Here is a 24,164-nt window from a genome sequence, read left to right on the forward strand (position 1 = left end):
GTTCATATTTTTAATTGGAATTTGTCAACCAAGGAAACATCTTATCGTGGCAAGAGACAAATGGCTACTTGAAAATCCCAGACACATCCTTTGCAGCTTGTGTGCTGCGGCTGGCATAACAAAAGGCGCTTTCATTAGAAGTTGCTAGGGAAGAATGTTGGCCGATATAAGTTGTATTACGGTTATGATTTATGAAAAAGACTAGAGACACCAGCTCTGTGTGTCGTAACCAAAAATTGGAAAGCCACAAACGCTTCGGTTCCCATCGAATCAATTTAATAAGATAGGCTATCCCTTGCTTCCGGTGACGGCGGAGGGACTACTTTTGCTAGATAGAGCAAACAATTTCACACACCCGTGTTCGATCCTATTTGTGACAGATTTTTCATTGCCGTTTGTTATGTGACGAACCAGCGTGAAAAGGAAGCGGACAGTCACTTTCAGCCCGCGTCCGATCAACGTGAAGCGCCGTGAGAACGTTCCCATCGATCGTAAAATTTGAGAAGCAATCAGGCCCCCAAAATTGGGATCCCAGAAACTGTTTTTTTTTTTGTTTTGGGTGAGCCAGCAAATTTTCAATTTTCTCCACTCTCTGGAGGGCGGCGTTTCTAGTTCCCGCGCATGTGATACAGGGATGGAGAAGGTTGCATTGAACGGATTTTGCGATCAACAGTCGATCGATTATGTCGGGCGTTCGTTTTCTAGCGATGAAAAATTGATGTTTTAAAACGATCGTGCAGAGCACTGTGTGGAGTAAGGAATTTCTCCCACTTTTACTCTGGCCCCAACCGAGGAGCCGTCATTGGTGGGTACGCTGCGCCCGTAGGTCACGCGTAACGGGGTTCCCTGATTGGTTTGGGTCGACGAGTTTGGTTCCAAAACTGTGCGGCAGGTGTCGTCTTGATCGGGGAGAGTAAAATCGCAGGAAACCTCATTTCTCACGTCGATTAAATGTACGTTCACGAATGAGGTTATGAGCAGAGGGCACACACACACTCGACGTGCGCCTTGGGTGTTGCAAGCTCGTACCTTTAAATCTCGACCCCCATCCTCCAACAAAACGTGTCTAAGGCACGTTTGGTTGTTTTCATGTGCGCTTATCAACAAAACCAACCCAAATGACTGTTCAAGGTCGTCGCAGTCCTTAGCACTAATTAACCCAGACACCAAAGCCGACTTTTCGGGTGCGCTTGTCTGGAAAGTGGCAAGCACACACACACAGGATATCGTGACAAATAATGGCCCACAAAAAGGTGCCCAAAATTCGGCAGAAATGTGCGTGACTCAGGATTCTAATTTTATTACAACTGAAAAGGTGCCCCCGCTGTCCAGATGTGGTGGCACGTACGTACGTGTGTATATTCTAGGTTGACCAACGGAATGGAGAAGAAGAAAAAATCTTCCATCCAGGACCAACCAATAAGAGGGTGGCATAATTGTTCAACGAACCGACGACGGTTTGACCCCGGCCAACATCTGATTTCGGAAGCCTTGACTTCCTTCCTTTTCCACGCCCGTTAACATAAGCAGCATGATGCCCCAACCCGTTCGGGCATACTTTTATTTTGTCGGTCGGCATCGAATCGCAACACGTGTGTGCAGGTTCTTGCTTAAGGAGGTGATGACTCAACTTAAGAGGGCTGTAGAAAAGCAGGTACTCACAAACGCAAAGTAAATACTTGACCCAAAAATCATCATTTCATTACCCACAATCGTGCTCTGTATGTGTGTGTTGGTTTATGCGAGATGTCCTGATACCCGTGTGTGTTAGCATGGCAATCGTGTTTTCGACTGCCTTCTTCTACCGCTCCTCTTGTCCGCCCGGCTGGTGATGCTTGCGCACAAAATTCAATGCGAGCGCGTCTAAAAACCCTCATCATCACCCTTCCCGTTTCCGAGACGCTTCCTTTTTTTTTGCTGCTGCTACTGCTGCTGGTCGCCAATTAGCAACCCCTGGTTTGGCCGTATACCTTTGAGTTTGTACCTGGCACCTGGTAGTGAGGAGAGGGACCCTTTCTTTATGCGATCGAATCAACATAAACATATAGCATAGCGTCGTCGGTCTTGTACGGGTGTGAGTGTTATGCTGGGCGACCGAAGCGACCCTCTGATACAACATTCTCAAAAAGAGAGAATGAAACAGTGCTTGCTAACGGAGAACAACAGCACACGCACACATATTCAAATGACTCGTCGGTTAGTGGAGGTCCGTCCGTAGCATAGCAGGCTATGCACATATCCTTTCCGTCGCTTCGCAGCCATAGCGGAGAATCTAGTCAGCCTGGTCAGTCAACTGAGCAGCGTTTCACGAAACAGTTTACAGAAATCTCTACCGATCGAAAATATTTTGAAGAGTGCTAATCAGCCAAGCGAGCGACTTCATTTACTGTGATACACATTTTTTAAGGAAGAATTTAAACATAGTGTTTGAAGTGAAATATTAGCATTCGTTTAAAGTTTCTACGGGTTTTTTTTTTCGACACGACCCGCGCAACCCTCAGTCAACTTTATCGATTTAAGGTTCTAAGTTTATATATGTGCGTGTGTTTCGAATCTTTCAACAAATTCTACAGAATAGCCAAATAATAAGAGTAATTAATTTTGTGTCTTTTAATTTTCCAGAGTTCTGAAACCACCAGGCGGTGGCAGCAGCGATCTTTTCGGTGCGGATCAACTTGGACCCAACACACCGCGCACCATGAGCAAGAACCGTATGCAGTCGAACATTTTTGCGGCCCCAGCGGACGCCCACAAGAATGGTAAGAATTCGTTTCTGGTCCCTTTTTAGCAGGACGAACAACATCCGGTTGAAGCACTTCAGCAACCTATGGTTTCGAACGGATCGGAGCAACATTAATGCTCAAGTTGTATTATGACAGCCGGATCAAATGACTCCGGCCTGCAATGTTTCATAACGGTTTCTGAGTGAATGTGTGTGTGTGTGTATGTTCGCATAATACAAAAGGTTTGTGTGAACCATGTTCACAGGGACATAAGTGCTGTACGTTTTAAAACTAAAACAACGAACAAATTTCATACCGCCGATGGTCAATACCGATCCCGGGAAGGTATGACAGATATTGACTGAAAGTGTCCTCTAGCATCTTAAATAATGGCGTGCATGCATTTGTGTGTACATATGTTTGTGTGCAGTACGGTTGTGATAGTGTGAATCACCCCGGGTGTCCCGGGATACAAACAGACCCAGAATGATGCTGGTTTTTCCTTACGGTGTCCCTGTTACCAGCTGTGTTTATTCGACGCAGAAGCATCGTACCCTGAAAAAAAAAAACAAACACATGTGACAGAAAACTGCAGTGAAACCATAAAGTTTTATTTGTTTTGGACCCGTAAACGGTCCGAAGCTCACCGTTCTGCCTGTCTTATATCGGAAGAATGCTATATTTGCATAGACGTTCAGCAAATCTTTCTACGAAAAAACACACTCATATCTTCTTAACCATTTCATTATCAATTTTGCTCATGTTTTTCTTCATTTTCTAATGTAATGTCTTTCTTCTGGATGCAGTCTTTCGGCAAGGAGCTCATCGATACTATTTTCTTGGTACATTTCTCGAAATTTTAAACTTTACTCCCTTTCCCTCTTATCCTTGTTCAATGCAATAATCTGTTTGTGAACGTTCGTTTTCGTTTCATTTTTGCTACGTTCGTCCCTGCCAAATTTGAAATGAGTAACTTAGTAAAACTAAATCGCTAGCTAGCTTTTGATCTTATTTAAATTTCTACCCTTTCGTGTATTTTTAGAATGTATTGTCGATTCATTTTTCTTAGCCTTTTCATTCCTTCAAACCTGCACCATTGTTCGTGAAGCTTTGCCATAAAATAATCGTCAAATTATCGCTCATCATTCCCTCCGATTACGTTGTGCTCCCGCAATGCGTGCCTATAGCTATTGAGCCATATCCATACCCATCGATTACTTCAGCACACAACACCTTACAAGTATAAAGAAATGGTTGTTGGCTGCCCCATTTTCTCATGATCAGTGTCGTAGCAATTGTTTCATAGCTAGACCTCAATCCTCTGTAATCAAGTGTCCTATTGTGTTTTTCTTATTTTTAAAATCATTCAAATTACACGTCGAGATCACCTTTATTCGGATCTCTTCTGTCTGGTTTTTTTTGCATGTTTTTTTTTCTTACGTTCGCCGTCGATCTCACGCGGTGCCCTTCGCGAAGAGATGGTTCAATACCTTGCATTAAAAAAAAAAAAAAAACGAAAGGTGACAATCGGTTCGTTTTCTGAATTACAATGGGAAAATGGATGTCGCATTGTCACCTTCACGTTTTAAAAGGCAACAGGAAGGCCAATTTTCTTCGGCGCCATTCGCTCACTAGCTCGCAAAGGTGTCAGTTTGGTTGGCGCTTGTAATCACATTACCTCAAGAGCATTATCTTATTATCTGTCCCCTCCCCAGCGCCACAGCGTGTACGTGTGGGGGAGAAATACCTTCGGCCTGCGACATAGCGTTTAAAAGACACAGGGTGGTGTGTATATGCACGCGCGCCATCGCCCATAATTTGCTAGTTGTTGTAATTTGATCGTAATTCTGTTGCAGGTAGTATTGTTTGTTGTGGCAGCAGCATAATCGGTGGATGTACCCGTTCGAAATGTTCATGTCCTTGTTCTTGTTAAGTAGAATAAGCCGCCTACCCATAAAGTTGTTTAGCAGCAGTCGGCGCAAACCATCCATATCCATAGAATGATAGTTGTTTTATTGTAGTTCTAGTATCTGAGGGATTTGTGGCCGTGTGTTGGATTGAGTCGTTCAACTAGCCAGAAAGAAAGAATGCTCTGAAGCTCATGCTTGAGTGCCTCAACCCCACACGCTATAGGCCCACCAGCAGCTTCCCCTCGTTCACCCAACATCTTCATCAATGTTTGACGCATGAAGAACATCATCCTTCTCTTTCTCTCTCTCTCTCTCTGGTCCCAGAAAACTGTTTTGGTTCTGACTTTGAAACCTTAGTAGAATGATGGTATCATATCGATAAGAAAAAGTACTAATCATAGATATATTTCTCGTTCATAGGATCGGAAACTCCACGTCGCGCCGCCCAGGGACAAGATTCGCACAACCGTCTGTTCGGTGAACTGAACCGTCCGTTCACGCCGGCCAAGAATCACATGAAGAGCAACCTGCCGATTGGTGGCGATCATACCGATGGTGGCAAGCCACACCAGAACGGCAAATCGAACGGAGTAGCCCACCAGAACGGCAACGGTACGGCCAACGGACATCACACCAATGGACACAGCAATGGCAATGGACACATCTCATCGGCTTCCTCGGATAATGGATCCAGCCACAGTAAGTATATGGCATTCGGACTCACTCGGCAGTCCCCTAGACCTCCTCAATTGTTGAAAGGATCCCCTTTTTTGTGTATTTTTGTGTGTTTGTTGTTATATTGTGCACTTGTATTTTGTGTTTTTATTTGTTGTGTGACGCTTTCTATGAGATTTGGTGGGGACTAGATTTTTGCACCATCAGGAAAAAAAAGAGGGTACGCAAAACCAACATGACGCTTTTGGACATGAACTTCACGCTTGATTGAAAGGTTAGTGTGGCAGATCGGTGATCGATTTACGGTACGCCACTCTTAAATGCTTGTGAAGGAACTTCGTTCCATGACCCAATAATGTGGGATCACCTCTCGGGGTGCGTATCGGATCCGTCTGGTTGTGTTCCGCCTTCTTGGTGACGACAATTGCATGCAAACTGTTCGATCATGTGCAACGGTTCCGGATCGCTGACAGATCCGCGGCTTCTGTTCTTTGCGCACGGTCCGGGTTCGTCACCTTCAATTAATCGCTTCCCTGCGACGGTACTCCTCCGGTACCAGGCCCGGCTATCGCTGAAAACCTTGACAACATTCCGAATCAAATGGCGCCGTGTTTTTTTTCCCTTATTTACCTGTGCACAACACCGACTCAATCCTTTGTTTTTTTCTGTTTTGGGAGTTGCCCACGGGACATTGACTACGATTATTGTTTGGATGATGCATCGCTTTTTGTGATTTACTGCCGTATGGTTAACCCGATGTGTGTGTGTGTTTTTTTCTATCCATTCTTGCTTCTTTTACGCAGTTTTCCTGAGGAGATTAAGTAAGTTTGCGCCCTGGTGGGAGGCGGTAATTATGTTACCACCACACCAATCTACCTACAACAATTTGCTTCCTCATTTAGATGCTTGAACGTTGGAAAACCCAATGTTACAAACAACCAATAGCACGGGTCACACCATTATCATTAGTTTGAAACGAAATTACATCCTTAAACATGTCGAAAAACTTAAGCTTCTTGTCTGTTTATTTGTTTCTGTGTACCCATATGTATGTTTTGCTGCTTCAAAAATAAAATAGGGCTGACTTTCAAAACTTTAAATTAAAAGAAAAAAACTGTATTCTTCTGTACTTCTTCTCTAAGCGCGTACTGTAAATATTTGCTTTTCATCATCCTCTGCTACCGAAGATGGGAGCACAGAGAAAAGTGGGTTCCAGTAAATTGCCCCAGCAATACGTTCAAAGCATGTCGGCGTTGTGACGAGTAAAACATAAACAACATTAGCTTCATTTTCCGCTCAGGTGCACCCTTTGTAGATAGAGTCGGCAACTGGCAGTCAGGCTAAAAAAAAAAAATAGAACCAATCTTAAGACACCCATAATCAAGGTTCACCTTCATCCAATTCGTGACTTCCTAGACCTGGAAAAAGAATTGTTGAACCGTTCTTTAGTGTTTTTTTAAAAATGTTTTCTTGCTATGAGAGAAATAGTGTTCCAACACACAGCCCCGATCTCGTGACGAGACGGGTTGATGGCTTCATACTGGAGGCGGCAATTAGTTCTTGATCTAGATTATACCTTCCTGGGGGTACGATCGGTTGCTGCTGCAAAGAGAAATATTCTTCCGCAACGTTGACTTTGTTGTGTAACACTTGCAGTGCAACGGCGTACACATTTGGTGAACGCCGTTGGTGTTGTCTTCCTGTCACAATTCGCAACTCATTGTACATTAATTTCGCGCCATTACTCATCCAACCATTTTCTGTAAAGTGTGACATTACGTTGTAAGATCAAGCACATCATCAGCTCAGCGACCACCGTGTAGTAGAAGTTGTGAAGACGTTTAGCGCAATACCCTGCACCTTGGCAGAATGCGGAAAAGAGTTCACCAATTTGGCCACAAAGTTACTCATCTGCTGCACGTGAAGTAGTAGTACTGTTGTTTGTTCGTATAGTTTGAAAAAAAAAGTCTTCTGATGGAATCGAATGTTTCTTTTCTGATCTCTTTCCCTATAATGCCTTAACCCGTCATCCTATCTGGAATGCGCTTGTGTGTGTCTGTGTGTGTGCGCGCCTGTATGTATGTTTGTAACCTATCCGTAATGATGGCACATCTGCTACACGATGATCGATCGTTCAATCACCAACTCCTGCGTGTATGCGTTCTGTGCGCTATCTGTTCTGTACGCAACCCCTTTAATTTGTCTGCCTGATCCTCGCTACTAAAAACTATGCTTCTACCAAATACGACGCCCTTCGCAACATCATACTTAACTACCAAATAACGAAACAAAACGCAAAAATGAGCGAAGGTAATGAGGAAGATGCATCACCGGATTCAGCCTACTCGTCCACCCGGTCACATATCCAACAACAGCAGCAACAGCACAACATGCAATCGATGGCAGGTCCTGGTGGCATATGGGCGCCATTTGATTCGACAGTTGGCATGATACCGCCCCTGTCGCCCAGACGTCAGCTGCAGTTCTATCCGAGTGGCGAAACGCTGAATCCGACCTATGCATCCAACATTAATCTATGCATCAGTGATGACATCATTATCAGTGTGACCGAACACAACGACGATGCAGTTGCACCGCACGGCCCTAACAGCAACAATGGCAAAGGTAGCCGGAAATGGCCATCTGGGGCAAAATTAGGACGCGAATCCTGTATTACTTTTTAATTTCTTGTAGTAGTTCAATGGAATGACGAATGCGAATGACGCGAATGTTTTAACCTTACAACTTACACCCGATTGGTCATTTTACTATCCTTCATTTTCGTTTTCTTATTTTACGGCTGTGACTGTTGTGGTTGACTATCAAAGAAGAACTAGCTTTTTTGTGTGCTTGCGTTACTCTATGCTTTCACTAACCCTGTTTCCATTTTTCATACCTTCAACTTGAACTGTGCTTTCCTTCACAACACGCTCAATTAGCATCGCCAAGGTCACCACGCTCGCCACGGTTTGCGCAACGGAACCCAGTTACCGGCAACGGAGTCGAAGATTACGCCGACAAACCACGGAAGCTTAGCTCAAGACGTGGAGCAGGAGGTAAATCGTGCCGAATCTCCCCGAAATTCCACCCTCCTCCCTCCTTACATCCGGAAATCTCTCCGCAATTTATGCATCCCTTGTCCAGCAAAACAAGCGGAATAAACCTTTTTTCCTTAGATATCCCTTCCCTTTGAAATTGCAATTGCACATAAATGCACCCTGGGGGAGTGTTTGTACGTGTTTTGCTGATTGTGTGTCTGTGTGTCAAACGCGGGGGATTATCGCATTTTTCCTTACATCCGTATGGATCTTTGTTGCACTTTATAAAACTTACTAATCTACATCCATTTTCTAACATTCACGATGAACATGCATAACCAATTTGAAACGCATAATGGCTGTAATATTTTAACATAACGGATTATCTGGTAAACTTTTGCTTTAAATACAAAATTTTTTATGCAGAGACGTTTTACATTACCCATATTACATTGAAACATTTTAGCCAGCGTCCAAAGTGAGAAGCCTGTCGTAAACCGAGAAGAAAGATAAAACATAACCCCAACAAGAAGCTCCAGTCCTATTTTTTTCTAGAACCAATCCAAATCGGAACTTTATTGGTTAATGCTTGCTTTTTACTCATTTCACTTTTATTTCCTCTTCTTCTAACCGTAGACGGCAATCCGGTAACTGGTGAAGGATACAGCAAATCGAACGGTGCAGCAGAAATCAACACAACGGTGCCGTCGCTGAACGGAGGTGGCCATGTTATCAATAAGAATCGCATTCCACCCGGTGGATTCTCGTCCGGTCTGTGGTAAACGGAATCTGTTTTTCTTTTCGCTTGCGGCAACCAACAACTTCAACAGCCGCATCTACAGAATCGACAGCATTCTTCAGAAAACGAACATAAAAACCGACACTAGCCACTAGAGATCGCTGGAAAATATGTAAAACGAAACAAAATAAATCTACTCCATCACCGATTCGTCCGCTAGTGGAACATCAAGCTGGATCAAGATTTTCACAGTACGAATCCATCCAAAAACACCAGCCGCTTAAATAACAAATGATGAATCACACGAGGGGCCGCGATGAGTACATGAAGTGTGTGATGGTTAAATCGAAAACTATGCGATCGTGATACTTGAAAAAAAAAACGGAAAGGGACACTTTCGTCCGGTAAATTGAATCTTGTCCGATCGGTAAGCAAGGAAAATAAAGTACGCGTATATTTGGGGGGCGAGATGGGGTATCGGAGTGAAAATGTAAGATGTTGCAATTATTTAGCGATGCCTCCTCAGTACAGTTAAGTAAAGCTCCTTCCTCCCCCCCACATGCGTACACCCACATACGTGCAAGTCTTTTCTAGGTGGAAACGAGGCAAAGGGAAAAAAAAGAATTAAAAAAAGGAATATTTTTCGAATCGAACGAACATTTGCGAAACATTTGTGTAAAAGAGCGCGATCTGATTTGCTGTCGTTTGCTCTAGCATGCGTGGACACCAAACCCCCAAACATACGAGATTTCCAAAAAAGAAAAAAAAAACAATGAAGGTAGTTTGATGCAAAGAGTGAAAAACGATAGGAGAGGAGAAACTAATAGTGGCACTATATACATGCAGTAATAAAAATTCTTTGTATTAATGAATACCTATAATAATCACCGAGAAAATGTGTGAATGTAAGCGAGAAAGAGAGCAAGAGAGATGAATTGCATTGGCCCGTAAAGTGCATCAATTAATCGAGACATCAAGAAGAATGTATCAGGAAGAGGAATCTTTAGAGATACATACAATACAATACACACAGAAACACAAAATCCATATTTATCAGCAAAAGAAAAAAAGCAATGTGAGTTATATACATAGTTACTGTGCAAATGCGCGCAACACATTGTATGTGTGGGGAAGATGTAGGTGAATAGTATCAACGTATATGAACAACAAAATCAAATTCAATATTATAACAAATATTGCAATAGAGCAATAGGGGGGGTGCGTATGAGAAATTAAAGTGGCGATCAAAAATGAGTAAAATGTGTTAGCTCTGTGTAAAAAGTAAAAGCTACACCAATCTTACAACTGCTGCTGTATCCATTCGATTCTACTAGCTAACGGCAACGGTGTTTGACAGTAGGGAAATTGTTTTCGGTACCGAAACTTTGTACACAAATTTAACACGAGACCTTTAAAACCTGCCACCCTTCCCATTGGCCTTACAACCTGTACCGAAACCGTTTGAAATCATTTAAAACAAAAGCACCCATAAATTCCCCTCTTTTCGGTACGAATGCATGAGTGCATCATGTGTGTATTTTGAAGGTCTATCAGTAATTGATTTAGCTTCCCGCTTGTAATGTCCCGTTCGTTGGACTCGTTTCTCCACCTCCACACCCACAGAGTAGTAGAAAAAATCATTGATTGATGATGAATTTCATTCGCATTCGATCTTGCTTGCTATTATAATTTTTATAAAATTATCAGCTCTATTGAAGAAAGAATGGAATGAGGAAGTGAGGTGATGGGGGGAAGGAAGCAAGGAAAGCAGCGAGCAAAATTTGGTGTATTTTTTCTGTTTGTTTTTTTTGTGTAATGTCTGTTGTGTCTCTTTTCATATTTTTCTTCATCTTCGTAAAATTATATCTTCCTTACTTTCTACTCTATGTATTGGGAGTGCGTGTGGTTGTGTGTATTTATGCACATTGACATTTTTTTCTGCTAACTATCTAATGTTGGAATGCATTTATGCAGTTTCATTATTGCTGAAGGAAAAACTCCATTTTTTTGGAATGAATGAGCAAGGGCCGCGTATTCTTTCGGGAAGCGCCCACGCAAATGCATTATGTTTAATTAGTTTGTGCCTAAACCCAACCAACCAACCAACCAACCACACATACACACATGAATAGACACCATATAAGCGAACATGTATCTCCTAAAACACATAACGGAATGATTTTTTTCTCTTTTGTAATAATACATTTTAATTTAATAAAACACGAACCTGAGTCTTGCCTTATTATTGCCGCATGTCCGAAACATTTAGATCTTAAATAAAGTTGGTAAGTTCTGTTTCTTCCACCACTTTTTCTGTAAAACAAAAAACAAATGAATACTCGTTGATCGTGTACTGTAATAAAAAAAACTAAAATTGTTAACAATTTATGCTCATTCAACTTTCTATAATGTAACGGTTTTATTTAAATTCGCTTGTTTGGTACTGTTTTGTCGTTTGTAACTTTATTTCATTTAGTTTTTTCACCGGGGCAACAAAGTGACAGCTCGTTGACATTTCGTACCACAGTGTGACACATCGGAAGCTGGGATGTATACAAACCGGCATTTCAGAACGTTACTGACTGACTGACGCTTGAATTTACGTACTTTTTGGGTTTTAATTGCAATATTTTGCAATGAAAGCCATAATCCAGCGTGTTAATTCTGCAAAGGTGATGGGTAGGTACAGTTTATTGTATGATTTGATTCCCAATCACATGAAACACACGCTCCATTTGCAGTTGGTGACGAGCTGGTAAGCTCGATCGGTCGTGGACTGTGCGTACTGGTTGGCATTTCTTCCGATGACAACGCAAACGATGTGGAGTGGATGTGGGTATGCTAAAGCACAGGTCACCTTTTCTTTTTTTGTCTGATTGGATTAATATGTTGAAAATTTTGCGTTCGTTTGCAGTGCTCGGAAGCTTCTAAATCTGCGTCTGTTCGATGAGCCTGGCAGCGGTAAAAGATGGACTGATTCAGTCGCTGATCAACAGCTAGAAATATTGTGCATCAGTCAGTTTACGCTGTACCATCGGTTGAAGGGGAATCGACCAGATTTCAGCCGTGCCATGCAGGGACCGGCCGCACAAGAGCTGTACGGATCGTTGCTGAAGCAGCTAAGAGATCAGTATTCTTCGGAGCGAATTCGGGACGGCCGGTTTGGGGCAATGATGCAGGTGCACATCCAAAATGATGGCCCAGTGACGCTGGAAATCGAATCACCTGCCCAAAGTGAACAGGAGCGTTCCAAGCTGCAACGCAAGGAAGAGCATAAAGCGAAATCGGCCGGTAAAAGTTTTGTGGCCAGCGGCACACAACCGGAAGCGAACAGCGCCGAGGGCAATTTCGAAAAACAGAAGCGTAGTAGCGCAGATCAAAGCTAAATTCATTTATTTTATTGACATGGTTTTTGTTTACATGCTTCAAAATTAATTCTTGGTATGAAAGCCTCAAAACAATGCTAAAATTACCTGTTAACAGAAACCAAATTTTGGTGCATCGAAATTTGCTTTAGATTACCCTAATTTCCAACCGGGTGCGACTGATAGTAAAAGGAGAGCATACATTCGATTAGGTAAATTCTGCTAGCAGCGTTTCCGTGGAAAATCTTCGATAAATCGATCATTTCTAGTCCGATCGGAACATTCCGAATACCGTTGGATGCGGCTATGAGCCGCGCATCTTTATTTCGAACACCGCATCCCGATTCCTCCACCCCCACTCTGTTGTTTCATGGACATAGGAGTTTTCTGTGGAAAATCGGCGATAACTCGCTCAGTTTTTATGCGATCCGGGCGTGACGAATAACTCGTCAGGGGGTTTAGGGATCGGCTCATTTCGCTCGAGAAAAAATATGCGTCGTTCAAAGACGCATCCAACGGCATTCGGAGCATACCGATCGGACCAGGAATGACCAAGTTATCGCCGATTTTCCACGGGTTAATGTGGTCCCAGAAACTTCCGGAAAATTCTGCCAGAAAATCGGCGATAACTCGACCATTCCTGATACAATCGGAACGTTACAAATACCGTTGGATGCGTCTTTGACGCCCTATCTTTTTGTCGAACAACCCATCCCGATTCCTCCGCCTCCTGTGGAGTTATTCCATAAAAACAATGTCGCAGTTTTTTCTAAATAACTGAATGGTGGATAGAGGAAGAGATCTTTGACAAAAAAAAAAAAAAAAAAAAAAAATAGACGCGTCCAACGGTAAGCAGAACATTCCTATCGGACCATGAAAATGAGCGAGTTATGGCCGATTTTCCGCTGAAATCCCCCTATTTCGAGGAATAACTCGGCAGGGAGTGGAGGGATCGGAATGGGGTGTTCCAAGATGCACGGTTCAAAGACGCATCCAACGGTAGGTCATTCATCCCGATCGGACCAAAACTGAGCGAGTTATAACGGGGATGCTGGGTTTTTCCTCCATAACTGGGTGAGGGGGTGGAGGGATCGGGTTGAGGTGTTCTACAAAAAGATGTGCGGCCTAAAGTCGCATCCAACGGTAGGTCATTTATCCCGATCGGAGCAAAACTGAGCCAGTTATCGCCGATTTTCCAAGGGAATGCTGTTTTTCCTCCATAACTGGGTGAGGGGATGGTGCGATCGAGTTGGGGTGTTCTACAAAAAGATGTGCGGCCTAAAGACGCATCCAACGGTAGGTCATTTATCCCGATCGGACCAAAACTGAGCCAGTTATCGCCGATTTTCCATGGGAATGTTGGGTTTTTCCTCCATAACTGGGTGAGGGGGTGGAGGGATCGGGTTGAGGTGTTCTACAAAAAGATGTGCGGCCTAAAGTCGCATCCAACGATAGGTCATTCATCCCGATCGGATCAAAACTGAGCCAGTTATCGCCGATTTTCCATGGGAATGTTGGGTTTTTCCTCCATAACTGGGTGAGGGGGTGGAGGGATCGAGTTGGGGTGTTCTACAAAAAGATGTGCGGCCTAAAGACGCGTCCAACGGTAGGTCATTCATCCCGATCGGATCAAAACTGAGCCAGTTATCGCCTATTTTCCATGGGAATGTTGGGTTTTTCCTCCATAACTGGGTGAGGGGGTGGAGGGATCGAGTTGGGGTGTTCTACAAAAAGATGTGCGGCCTAAAGACGCGTCCAACGGTAGGTCATTCATCCCGATCGGATCAAAACTGAGCCAGTTATCGCCGATTTTCCATGGGAATGCTGGGTTTTTCCTCCATAACTGGGTGAGGGGATGGTGGGATCGAGTTGGGGTGTTCTACAAAAAGATGTGCGGCCTAAAGGCGCATCCAACGGTAGGTTATTCATCCCGATCGGACCAGGAAGAGCTGATTTATTGTCGATTTTCCACGGGAATGCTGCTGGCGGAATTTTCCGGCAGTTTTCGGAAAATCCTTCTTAGTTCCCTTTGATATTAAGAAAATATGTTGAAAAGGTCTTTTTAAACGATTTTGAAAGAAAGAAACAAAAATGAGAATAAAAAACTTAAAATTGAAGAAAAAGTTTAAAATGTGCCGGAAAAATATTTGTCTTGTCAGAAAGAAATTATTTTCCAATCGGTTTTTAAAATTTCCATTTGCTACCTCCTCGGATTCATGCTCTCCTGTTACTCCTGGTCGAATTTTGCCGCATGAAATTGAGTCGGTTTTTGGCCGAAAATCTGCCACCGGGAGCGACTTGCAGTAACAGGAGAGCATGCTTTCAAGCAGGTAGCTCGGGTCGCCCGAAAATTTCCAAAATCAGTTTTAAAATCCCGATGCAAAATTAAATGTTGAATTCCGAACTTCAAATTTCCAACCCAAATTTAAAACAGATTTTGGATTTTAAGATTGGATTTTCGATTTTTCGGCCGACGCGAGCTACCTCCTCGGATTCATGCTCTCCTGTTACTGCCAGTCGCTCCCAGTGGCAGATTTTCGGTCAAAAACCGACCCAATTTCATGCGGCAAAATTCGACCAGGAGTAACAGGAGAGCATGAATCCGAGGAGGTAGCAAATGGAAATTTTAAAAACCGATTGGAAAATAATTTCTTTCCGACAAGACAAATATTTTTCCGCACATTTTAAACTTTTTCTTCAATTTTAAGTTTTTTATTCTCATTTTTGTTTCTTTCTTTCAAAATCGTTTAAAAAGACCTTTTCAACGTATTTTATTAATATCAAAGGAAACTAAGAAGGATTTTCCAAAAACTGCCGGAAAATTCCGCCAACAGGATTCCCGTGGAAAATCGGCGATAACTGGCTCAGTTTTGATCCGATCGGGATTAATGACCTACCGTTGGATGCGTCTTTAGGCCGCACATCTTTTTGTAGAACACCCCAACTCGATCCCTCCACCCCCTCGCCCAGTTATGGAGGAAAAACCCAGAATTCCCATGGAAAATCGGCGATAACTGGCTCAGTCTTCGTCCGATCGAAATGAATGACCTACCGTTGGATGCGTCTTTAGGCCGCACATCTTTTTGTAGAACACCCCAACTCGATCCCGCCACCCCCTCGGCCAGTTATGGAGGAAAAACCCAACATTTCCATGGAAAATCGGCGGTAACTGGCTCAGTTTTGATCCGATCGGGATGAATGACATACCGTTGGACGCGTCTTTAGGCCCCACATCTTTTTGTAGAACACATCAACCCGATCCTTCCACCCCCTCACCCAGTTATGGAGGAAAAACCCAGCATTCCCATGGAAAATCGGCGATAACTGGCTCAGTTTTGATCCGATCGGGATGAATAACCTACCGTTGGATGCGTCTTTGGACCGCGCATCTTTTTGTCGAACGTCCCACCCCGTTCCCTCCGTGGGAAACAAAGTTAGGTAAAAATTCGTTTGCATGGCTTCACATGGGTAGCAGAACATGGACACTTACCAGTATTAAATGCAATGTGATAGATGGAGGGGGAAAGGGGGGGGGGGGGGGATTTGCAATTTTCACTCCACCGAGGACCTCCGAAAGGCTGAATCCGTCACTGTTTAGCATAATACAGTGGGTAAATTTTGTACATTTCGTTCATAAAAAGTGATTAAAAATATATTAAAAATAAAACAAACCCATTATCTCAAATAGTTTGTATTTTCCATTAGTTTTCTTCTTTTCACATCCTTCCACTGGTTCGTCTCATAATGCAAACACAAAAATTGCTTCATACATAAATCGAACTTGCTATAAGCGAGCATAAACGTAACTAAGGAGGAGAAAAAAAAAACATTACAAGAAAGAGAAAAGAACAAAACACACCCGCATACGCGTAGATATGCGAATGTTTTGTTCTTTTTTCCTGTTTCGCTTGGCGCACGGAGCCAGAGTCACACGAAGTAAGGTAAATTCATCTACTTAAAATATACTCCACTAATGTATAAGTACACAAAAGACGGAATGGCTAAAAAGGCGCATATAATGAGAAATAAAACACGTTACAAATTACTACCAAAAAAAAAAAACTCTACAAACTAACGGTCTAAGTGAAAGTGAAGCAACGAGGGGGGGGGGGGGGGGGGCATCTTATTTTGTTGTTTAGTTTAAAAATAATTATACTATATTCTTCCTTTCTTAAACTGAGTTAACTTATACGATCTGTTTTTGAAACTTGTTTGTTTGTCAGTTATCGTTCAATTTTTTTTTCTCTGTCTTATATACGTCTTTTTTACAATTTGATAACCTTTACACTTCACATTTTTATTTTTTCCTTAGACTTCTCTACTATAACTCTTTGCCTCAATATTATACAAACGGAACAAATAGCTCCATTTTCGTTTTTCAATTCTTTTGCTGTTGTTATTCGGTTTTTGTTTCAAATTTAACATCTTAATTTAACGTTTTATTTTTTCTATCACGTCATACACACACGGATTGTGGAGATAGTTTAATGTATGAAAAAAAAACAAAAAAGGTTGCAACAACTGTCTTGTACACTTTTCGCTGAATTTCAATTCATTTGTCTTTTTTGTAAAGCAATGCTTAAAAGTGCAGAGAAAAAAACTACAGAAAATTGATAAACTGAATCCAAACATTGTAAAGAAATGCTACTTGTGTTGACCCATGTGTTCAATTCAAGCATGCAGGCACCTTCTATATTCAATTCTATCGCTAACCATACCAACATTTGACTCTCTGTTTCTCTTTCACTCCGTTGTTTGCTTTCCTAACTCAGTGCTACTTTAACAAAAGCGTTACCTGTGAGGGTGGTTGTTTGCCTTTCTTTTTCATTATTCATCATAGCTATAATGTTTTACTGTTTTGTTGTCTTTTATGATTTGTTGTCTTTAATTTTCACATGTTTTTCATGTTTTTTTTAAATGTTTTTTTTTAATGTGTGTTTTCTATTTTAAGTGCCTTTCTTCATTCGTTTGGTATAAATATTCATATCTGTGAATGTTTGGTTTGTGGTTTGTGAATGTTTTCGTGTTGTTTTATAATTTTGTTAAGCTCTTTAGATTGTTCGCATTCATTTCTTTTTATTCCCTTTACACCCCTTTTGTCGTTTATCCTTCCAATAGAAATTTGCTTTCTTTGTTCATTTCCCCTTTTTCTTCTTTTTTCTTGCCTCTTCTTCGCACTACTATTTGATTATTTTGAATGATTTGTATATTGTGCTGCTCCGCTGTGTCGAGCTGTTGGAATGTTTTAATTTTCTTTTTTTTTTTACGGGAAAAGGGTTATATTTAAAAGAGGTGTGTGAGTGAGAGAATTCATTCAGATATGGCAGGTGTAAAACAGATAGATAAGAATGCTATTGCACTGTATATATATATAGCAGTATATGTATATGTACGTAAATATATTCCTCTTTTGTGTGGTGCAGTGCGCTCAACACACGCACACAAAATAAAAAAGAGCTTTCTCACCATCTTTGAAACACTTTTTTGATTTTTCATGCTAGATTTGTTGTGTCCAAATCAAGCCATTTTCATACCTTTTCCGCTTCTTTGTGGTCTTGCGAAGCAAACAAGAGAAAGGAAAAATAAAAACACACATTTTTGCGTCTATATGTTTTTGTTTGGTTTTGTGTGTAAAAGTATTGTCTCAAACTTTCGACGTTCACGACAACTTTTGTCGTTTTTACGTACGGTTTTCTACTGTTTGTTTCTTCCACCACCAAATGGTGCGATGCGTGGGCTCAGGCTGATTGCTATGTAAAGCCGTTTTGTATTTGAAAATGTGAAAATCAACTACGGGGATTTATGTTGTTGGCCCTATTTGGTCGTCACCGTCATTCGTCAGCAGCAGCCGCAGCGTGATCAGCAATGAACGAACGGTACGGTACTGCAAACGGAAAAACACCGTCAAGGACCCTTTTAGAAACCCGGAATAACTTTGCTGAGGCAACGGTGTTCGTTAGCAGTTTGCGAATGTTTGTTTTTGTATGTTTTTAGTGTACTTTTTTCGTTAGTTTCTGCGCTTGTTTTTAGTTAGTTTATCCTTTTGTGTCTTTTTCGCTTTTGTGTGTGTGTTAATTTTGAAAGCTAAAGTAGTAGTTTTTCCGTACTTTCCGCGGCACGGCACTTCAAATGACTGCAGCAGTATACGTATACATACACACTCACACACACACAGTTTTGAAAGCTTTCCACATTTATCCTCAACTATCCCTGTGAGTAGTACCGTGCGGCTTCGCGTCACAGTCCATCATCAGGTGTGCCTTTGGCTGCCTCTACAAACACCCACTTGGAGCTTGGTGGAAAATGTGAACTTTTTTAAGTTTGTTTTTTTCTCTATTGTATTTTAGACGACTTGAATTTGTTTTGGTGTTTCATTTACATGATATATAGCTGTTTTGATTAATTTAAGGTACAAAAATTCCTACAATTTAATTACAAAAAAAAATAAAACAAACATCTTTTTCTAAAACTCTTTCAAAATATTCATTTTTGATATGTGTTTCAAACGGGCCTGAACGAGGATGTTGATATAAAAGCAAAAAGAGAGATCGAAGTATTTGAAACGTTTCCGTAATTAGTCTGGTAAATAGACAATAAGAAAACACACAACAAATCCTAATCTTTAACCGGGTGTTTAAAAGGAAAAATTATCTAAAACGCATCCTGTTCCTTCGTAAGGATATAGCATAAAAGACGCACAAACTTTACAAACACAGACACTTGCAGAGAAAGAGGCAAAGCCATTCCTAGCCTAACAGGTGGTTTAAGTTACGGATCAACACTGGCAATACGCTGTTGTTGGTGCGCTGATTCTATTCGCTTGTTTGCTTTTCACCTTTTCTATAAGTACTCGCATAAAAAAAAACCGAACCGCTTAGAATTACTTATGTCTATTAACAGCTTAACACGTACTAACAAAAACGGTTTCCGGCCTTACTAGCTTTGTAAGTAAGGGGCGCTTTTTTTCTCTCTAGGGTAAGTATCCCACACGCACGTGAAGCACATTAAATGTGTCGAAACCGCGAATGGCGCTTGCCTAAACCCTAGCCTATGCTTTATTATTTTCTTGTATTCTCTTTTAAAACTCAATTTAAAAATTAAAACATATTTTCACTGAAAGTAGTAAAGTAGTAGCATGAAATCTATTTATCTCTTATATTGCATTTGTTTCCTTTTCTGCTGTTGTCCTCCCCCCAAAACTTAAAACGGCAACAAAGGCCTTCTCACACACACACACACACACACGCACTAGGTGACTTAAAAACAATCGCTCACATTTGCATTCCTTTTGTAGGTTAATTCGAAAACTCCATCTGCCCCATAATGTGCCAGGATGGTGGATTTTATTTGAATAAAAACGTATGTGCCTACGTGTGTGTTTTTTGGAATGAAAAGTGCACAGTTCCGGTGCGAAATCCATGTGCGTGTGTGTGTGAGCCAGAGATTAAAAAGAAGGAAAACTGGTTTCCACCGTGCATTAAAAGCTTCCTTTATGTTGCACAAACCGTCAGTTTGTCTGTGTGCTTGTGTGCACACACGTACATATGTGTTTGAAGTGCATGATGGCAATAAAGAACAGTGGAACTTTGCTGTTTTGTGTCGTTTACCATGCGTACCAAACCCCCGGTAGTGGCAAGATAGATTAAAATGAAGCTATTGATACAATTTGTAATAAATATAAACAAAACCTATTTAAAAACAGCTATAGTGAATACACAAAAAAGCAAAACACACACACACACACACATACACTCTTGCAGGGGCGCACTTATCGACGTAAAATAAAAGGCAAGAAGTTTATAAAGCGCTTTTTCTTCTCACGGATCAGTAGATTAGGAGTAAAATGGCATCCCACCTATACAAATCATGAGCTTGACACACACGCACGCACGGAAATAGTTACATTTTTCTTGTGTGATTCGTTAGCATCCTATTTCTTCGATATCGTAAAGCTAGTCTTTTATTATTTAACAATCAAAAGCAACACTATTCACTCTTCCCTTTTTTTTCCTTAAAGTTCCCCCACGGAAGGAACAGCCTTTGTGCCCTCCAGTCATACGCTCGATACGATCATGTGTGATCTTTTTTGGACCCTAAAATTTCTACCTCATTCGCTTTTTCCCTACAACAGTTCCAAGTTCAGTTTCTAAATCCCTTTTCTGCTGAACATAATTTCCCCTACACGAATGGCACGCCGGAAGTTCCTTCTTGGGGAGAGTTGGAAAGGAATGAGCTAAAGCATAACGGAAAGCTATCAGCCGTGCGCTTGGTATGCGCGCGTGTGTGTGTGTGTGTGTGTTTGTGTAATATTTGCACGTTTTTCATTCTTTTTTTTGCGTCGCCTTACTATACTGTAAAGCGCTGCTGTTGCGCTCTCTTACCAACGATTATCACATTTGGAGCATGGTTACCATATCCATTTTGATTACACAAGAATAATATCCGCTTCTGCTGGTGACTGTTGCTGCTGCTGTGGTTTGTTGACGCCGGGTGCCACAAAAATGAAATTACCCAAGGGCCAATCTGGCGGCGGCGAGAAGGAAGAACCATTTCCACGCTCTTAAACCCATACGCCGTGCGGATTTTTGCTTGTCGGAACCGCATTTTCCAGCTGCCGCGGGGATCCAATCATGCGTCGCGTACTGCCCGGTTTTACCGAGCCAACTAAAACAAATGGTGGAAAGGAAGAAAAAAAGTGAATCAATAACCTGGGTTTTTATTCATTTGAAAAAGGAATTATTTTAGAATGATTCATGCAAGAGAAACGGAAGCTTGTTGGAGACAAAACAATAATCCTTACAGTCGGCGGACTCACCTTCCAGCAAGTGGCGCACCTCGTCCGCCGGCGGTACCACCGCCAAACTCTGCAGATTGACCTCCTTCATCTCGTGCACCAGCTTCTCGACCTGCTTCTTCTTGTCCGTGATGGCGCCCTCGAGCAGTGTCACCTCGCCCTTCAGCTTCTCGTGCGCCTTGTTCGCCTGGTCCGCGCTCTGGACCGCCAGGTCGATCTCCACCTGCAGCCTGTCAACTTCACACATTAGAGCACGCTCCAACAGCTGTTGTCGGTTCGGATCGTACTGTCGGCTATACTTGCGCTGCTCCACCAGTATCTCGTCCATCAGCAGCCGGATCTTGTTCTTGCACTGCAGCAGCTCCGTCTCACAGTTGGCCAGCTTCGAACGCAGCAGCGTAATTTCCGACTTGAGCGTTTTCTCCTGCTGCCGGACGAGTTCGCTCTCCTCCTCCACGTACTGATAGGCCTGTAGCTGATCGCCCGTCTGCCGGTACTGTTGCTCCGTTTTGCTGATCTCCTGCGCGATCGCATCGAGCTGATCGGTCTGCTCACGGCTCCGGTTCTCCAAGTACACGATCTCCGTATCGTACTGCAACGGGAGAAGAAAAGAGTGCCCCGGAAAAGAGAGATGAAAATATCATTTCGTTAGTTGAAGTGTAACGTTTTTTGAGCATGATTTGCTTGTGATACCGCAATCGAACGTCTGAGTTGCTGCGGGGAAAATAAGCATAACTGTTATTACATTATTGGCCAGTGAGTGCATGGTAGTAGCATTAGTAATTATAGTAGCAGTACGGAGGATAAGGACGAAAGGATAAGGACTCTCTACACGCGAAAAGAAGCGATATTACTACACTCAGCACAGCTAGCGGTAGCGATTGCGTACGAGAGAGCTGGATGTTAAGCAGGGACCAAGAATGGATCGAAAACCAAAAGGTACTTGACGCGAAAGAGGCATCCTGAAGTACGCTCAAAGTGTCATTGTCTCGTTTTTGTCGCATCATTATCGTTCGTTCTTTGAGGGGGACCATGAAGTGGTTTTGGAGTGGATTTCCGACACAACACAATGGCCACCGTAGTTCCCACGTGTTGTTTTTCCTTCGATGATTTTTCTTGCTTTTCTATCGATTTCCTTGAGAGGCGTTCCATCAGAACGCGCCTCAAGGCTTGCGCTACTTAAGTAGGAGAGCTTGTACAGGTAACCGGAACGTAACGTGTAATCCATCCACAATCTTGTACACACAATCAAACACCGCAGAATGTTAGATTGCAATCGCTTGAATGTAGGTAATACTAATCTATGAAGCGATACTAATAACCGAACCACCACCACCACCAGTCAGCCAGGATTGGCCAGCCAACTTACCTTCGACAGATCCGCCTGCTGGGTATTGATTTTCTCGCGCTGTAACTTGATAAGCTGCATCAGCTCCCGATAGCCCGTCACGTGCGGTATACTGTTGTCCACGGGTCCGCTACCACCACCCACCAGTATCTCTTCCGTCCCGCTGGCACCTACCACCACCAGTGACGAGACGGTTGAAGATGCCGACGAGGATCCACCGGTAAGGTTACTGCTCTCCTGCCGTCTGCCCTGGGTACTGCTTCCCGTACCACTGCCGGTACTGCTAAGACTGGTAAGCGTGTGCGAGAGGGGACTGTTCCGCGGCGGTGGTGGATCCCGGTACGGCGGAGGCACTAACGCCCCATTCGAGGAGATGCCCGTGATGGGCGAATTGGTCGTGGAGCTACTACCGTTCAGCAAAGACAGATGATTGCCAGAGTTGTTGCCTCCACCGACGCTCGAGCTGCTGATACTGCTGACACTGCTCGTGTCCAGCTGGTTCTGATTGTCCGTGCAGAGCAGATTCTGAAGCTGGGTATGGTGATAATGCCGTCCCATCGTACCGTGATGGTGATGGTGTTGCAGCAGATGATGGTCAGGTTTGAGTGTAGCGCCAACGATAACGCTCGCGGCAGTCGGTTGCTGTGGCCCGGCACCGGAAGGTGATGTCGACGACGGTGGATGCGTTACGCGCTCGTTCAACCCGTTACTAAACATGAGCCCGTTTACCTTGCGGTCGAGCGAACTGCGCAAATCAGCTGCATTAAATTCGCCAACCACATTGTTACCGGCATTCGTGGAGCCGGCGGCATTGTTGTTGCTGTTGCCCGCATTCGCCGCCGCCGTTGTTGCTGTTGTGTGTGATTTAGGTTTCTTGATGACGCTGGCATACGTTGCCTCCACGGCGGATGCCGTCGTCGGGCCCGCTGGTGATGACTGCTGCTGCTGCTGCTGCTGCTGTTGCGTTGAATGATGATGGCTACTACTGGATGCGGATGCACCACTGCCGATCCCGCTACTCGTGCTGGTGTTGTTGGACGATGCATTCGAGCTCGAGCTGGCGGTACTGCTCACACTGCTGCTGGTGCTACTGTTGCTGCTGCTGCTGTGGTCACTAGTGGTGGTCACCGTGGTGGAGACGCCACCCTTCGCCAGCGTAACGGTCGTCGAGCTGGGCGAATGGCGCTGTACGTGGTTGAACTTTTGCTGGTGCTGGACAATGCCCCGCACGATGCCAACGTTTTGGGTCTGCTGGTTCGTCTGCGCTTGATGCTTCTGAGATTGCTGATGGTGCTGCTGATGCTGCTGGTGCTGGGGATGTTGATGGTGATGATGCTGTTCCGTCTTTCCACTCGAACTGAAATAGAACGAAAATGAAGACAAGCATGGTTAGTGCACAGTAATTAATTGTTTGCGATTGGTTTTGCGGGCTGGTTGCTTGCTGCGTAATATTTCTACGCTCCCACTTGTCGTACCATTGTTGCTACACTAAGGATGTGAAACGAAATGGTTCTTCTTCTCGTAGCGCAACGGATGCATCGCGGCAATGTGTTGCAAAAAGCAATTACGAAT

At 43.1% G+C, this 24,164-nt stretch overlaps 6 protein-coding genes across 8 annotated transcripts in view; 4 read left to right on the forward strand and 2 right to left on the reverse strand.

Annotated features, from left to right (window-relative positions):
• Window positions 1–9,136, forward strand: part of LOC126558806 (microtubule-associated protein Jupiter) — a 32,784-nt gene extending 23,648 nt beyond the window's left edge. The window contains exons 2-8 of one of the 2 annotated variants that reach the window (XM_050214878.1): window positions 2,623–2,759; window positions 3,530–3,565; window positions 5,054–5,332; window positions 6,112–6,129; window positions 7,619–7,933; window positions 8,248–8,364; window positions 8,983–9,136. In XM_050214878.1, the coding sequence (XP_050070835.1) occupies window positions 2,623–2,759; window positions 3,530–3,565; window positions 5,054–5,332; window positions 6,112–6,129; window positions 7,619–7,933; window positions 8,248–8,364; window positions 8,983–9,128 (1,048 nt within the window). In that variant the 3' untranslated portion in view covers window positions 9,129–9,136. The remainder of the gene's footprint in view (window positions 1–2,622; window positions 2,760–3,529; window positions 3,566–5,053; window positions 5,333–6,111; window positions 6,130–7,618; window positions 7,934–8,247; window positions 8,365–8,982) is intronic. The other variant, XM_050214877.1, reaches the window with a different exon arrangement.
• The window catches only part of LOC126565883 (uncharacterized), a 482,940-nt gene that overhangs the window by 186,021 nt on the left and 272,755 nt on the right, over window positions 1–24,164 (reverse strand). The window lies entirely within an intron of this gene.
• The window catches only part of LOC126559640 (laminin subunit beta-1), a 379,704-nt gene that overhangs the window by 169,325 nt on the left and 186,215 nt on the right, over window positions 1–24,164 (forward strand). The window lies entirely within an intron of this gene.
• Window positions 11,717–12,170, forward strand: LOC126559582 (D-aminoacyl-tRNA deacylase-like). Its single transcript, XM_050215752.1, has 3 exons — window positions 11,717–11,764; window positions 11,827–11,921; window positions 12,000–12,170. The coding sequence occupies exons 1-3, from the start codon at window positions 11,722–11,724 to the stop codon at window positions 12,033–12,035; spliced, it is 174 nt and encodes a 57-aa protein (XP_050071709.1). The 5' UTR covers window positions 11,717–11,721; the 3' UTR covers window positions 12,036–12,170.
• On the forward strand, window positions 12,157–12,471 carry LOC126565872 (D-aminoacyl-tRNA deacylase 1-like). Its single transcript, XM_050223085.1, has one exon. It carries the CDS (start codon window positions 12,157–12,159, stop codon window positions 12,469–12,471), a length of 315 nt encoding a protein of 104 aa, XP_050079042.1.
• LOC126556935 (myotubularin-related protein DDB_G0290005) overlaps window positions 21,011–24,164 on the reverse strand; it is a 43,613-nt gene continuing 40,459 nt past the window's right edge. Inside the window, exons 3-5 of one of the 2 annotated variants that reach the window (XM_050212500.1) lie at window positions 22,614–23,949; window positions 21,266–21,836; window positions 21,011–21,114 (exon numbers count right to left, since the gene is read on the reverse strand). In XM_050212500.1, coding sequence (XP_050068457.1) covers window positions 21,011–21,114; window positions 21,266–21,836; window positions 22,614–23,949 — 2,011 coding nt within the window. Of the gene's footprint in view, window positions 21,115–21,250; window positions 21,837–22,613; window positions 23,950–24,164 lie in introns of both variants that reach the window. The other variant, XM_050212499.1, reaches the window with a different exon arrangement.

Source organism: Anopheles maculipalpis, chromosome 2RL (assembly GCF_943734695.1).
Source record: "Anopheles maculipalpis chromosome 2RL, idAnoMacuDA_375_x, whole genome shotgun sequence".
Taxonomy (NCBI): Eukaryota; Metazoa; Arthropoda; class Insecta; order Diptera; family Culicidae; genus Anopheles; species Anopheles maculipalpis.

Bases quoted from the DNA above. Each gene is read 5' to 3' on its own strand.
- LOC126565872 (XM_050223085.1), top strand. From the start codon at position 12,157: ATGCAGGGACCGGCCGCACAAGAGCTGTACGGATCGTTGCTGAAGCAG.
- LOC126559582 (XM_050215752.1), top strand. From the start codon at position 11,722: ATGAAAGCCATAATCCAGCGTGTTAATTCTGCAAAGGTGATGG. The intron at 11,765-11,826 runs GTAGGTACAGTT...CTCCATTTGCAG, and splicing joins TAATTCTGCAAAGGTGATGG to TTGGTGACGAGCTGGTAAGC. The intron at 11,922-11,999 runs GTATGCTAAAGC...GTTCGTTTGCAG, and splicing joins ACGATGTGGAGTGGATGTGG to TGCTCGGAAGCTTCTAAATC.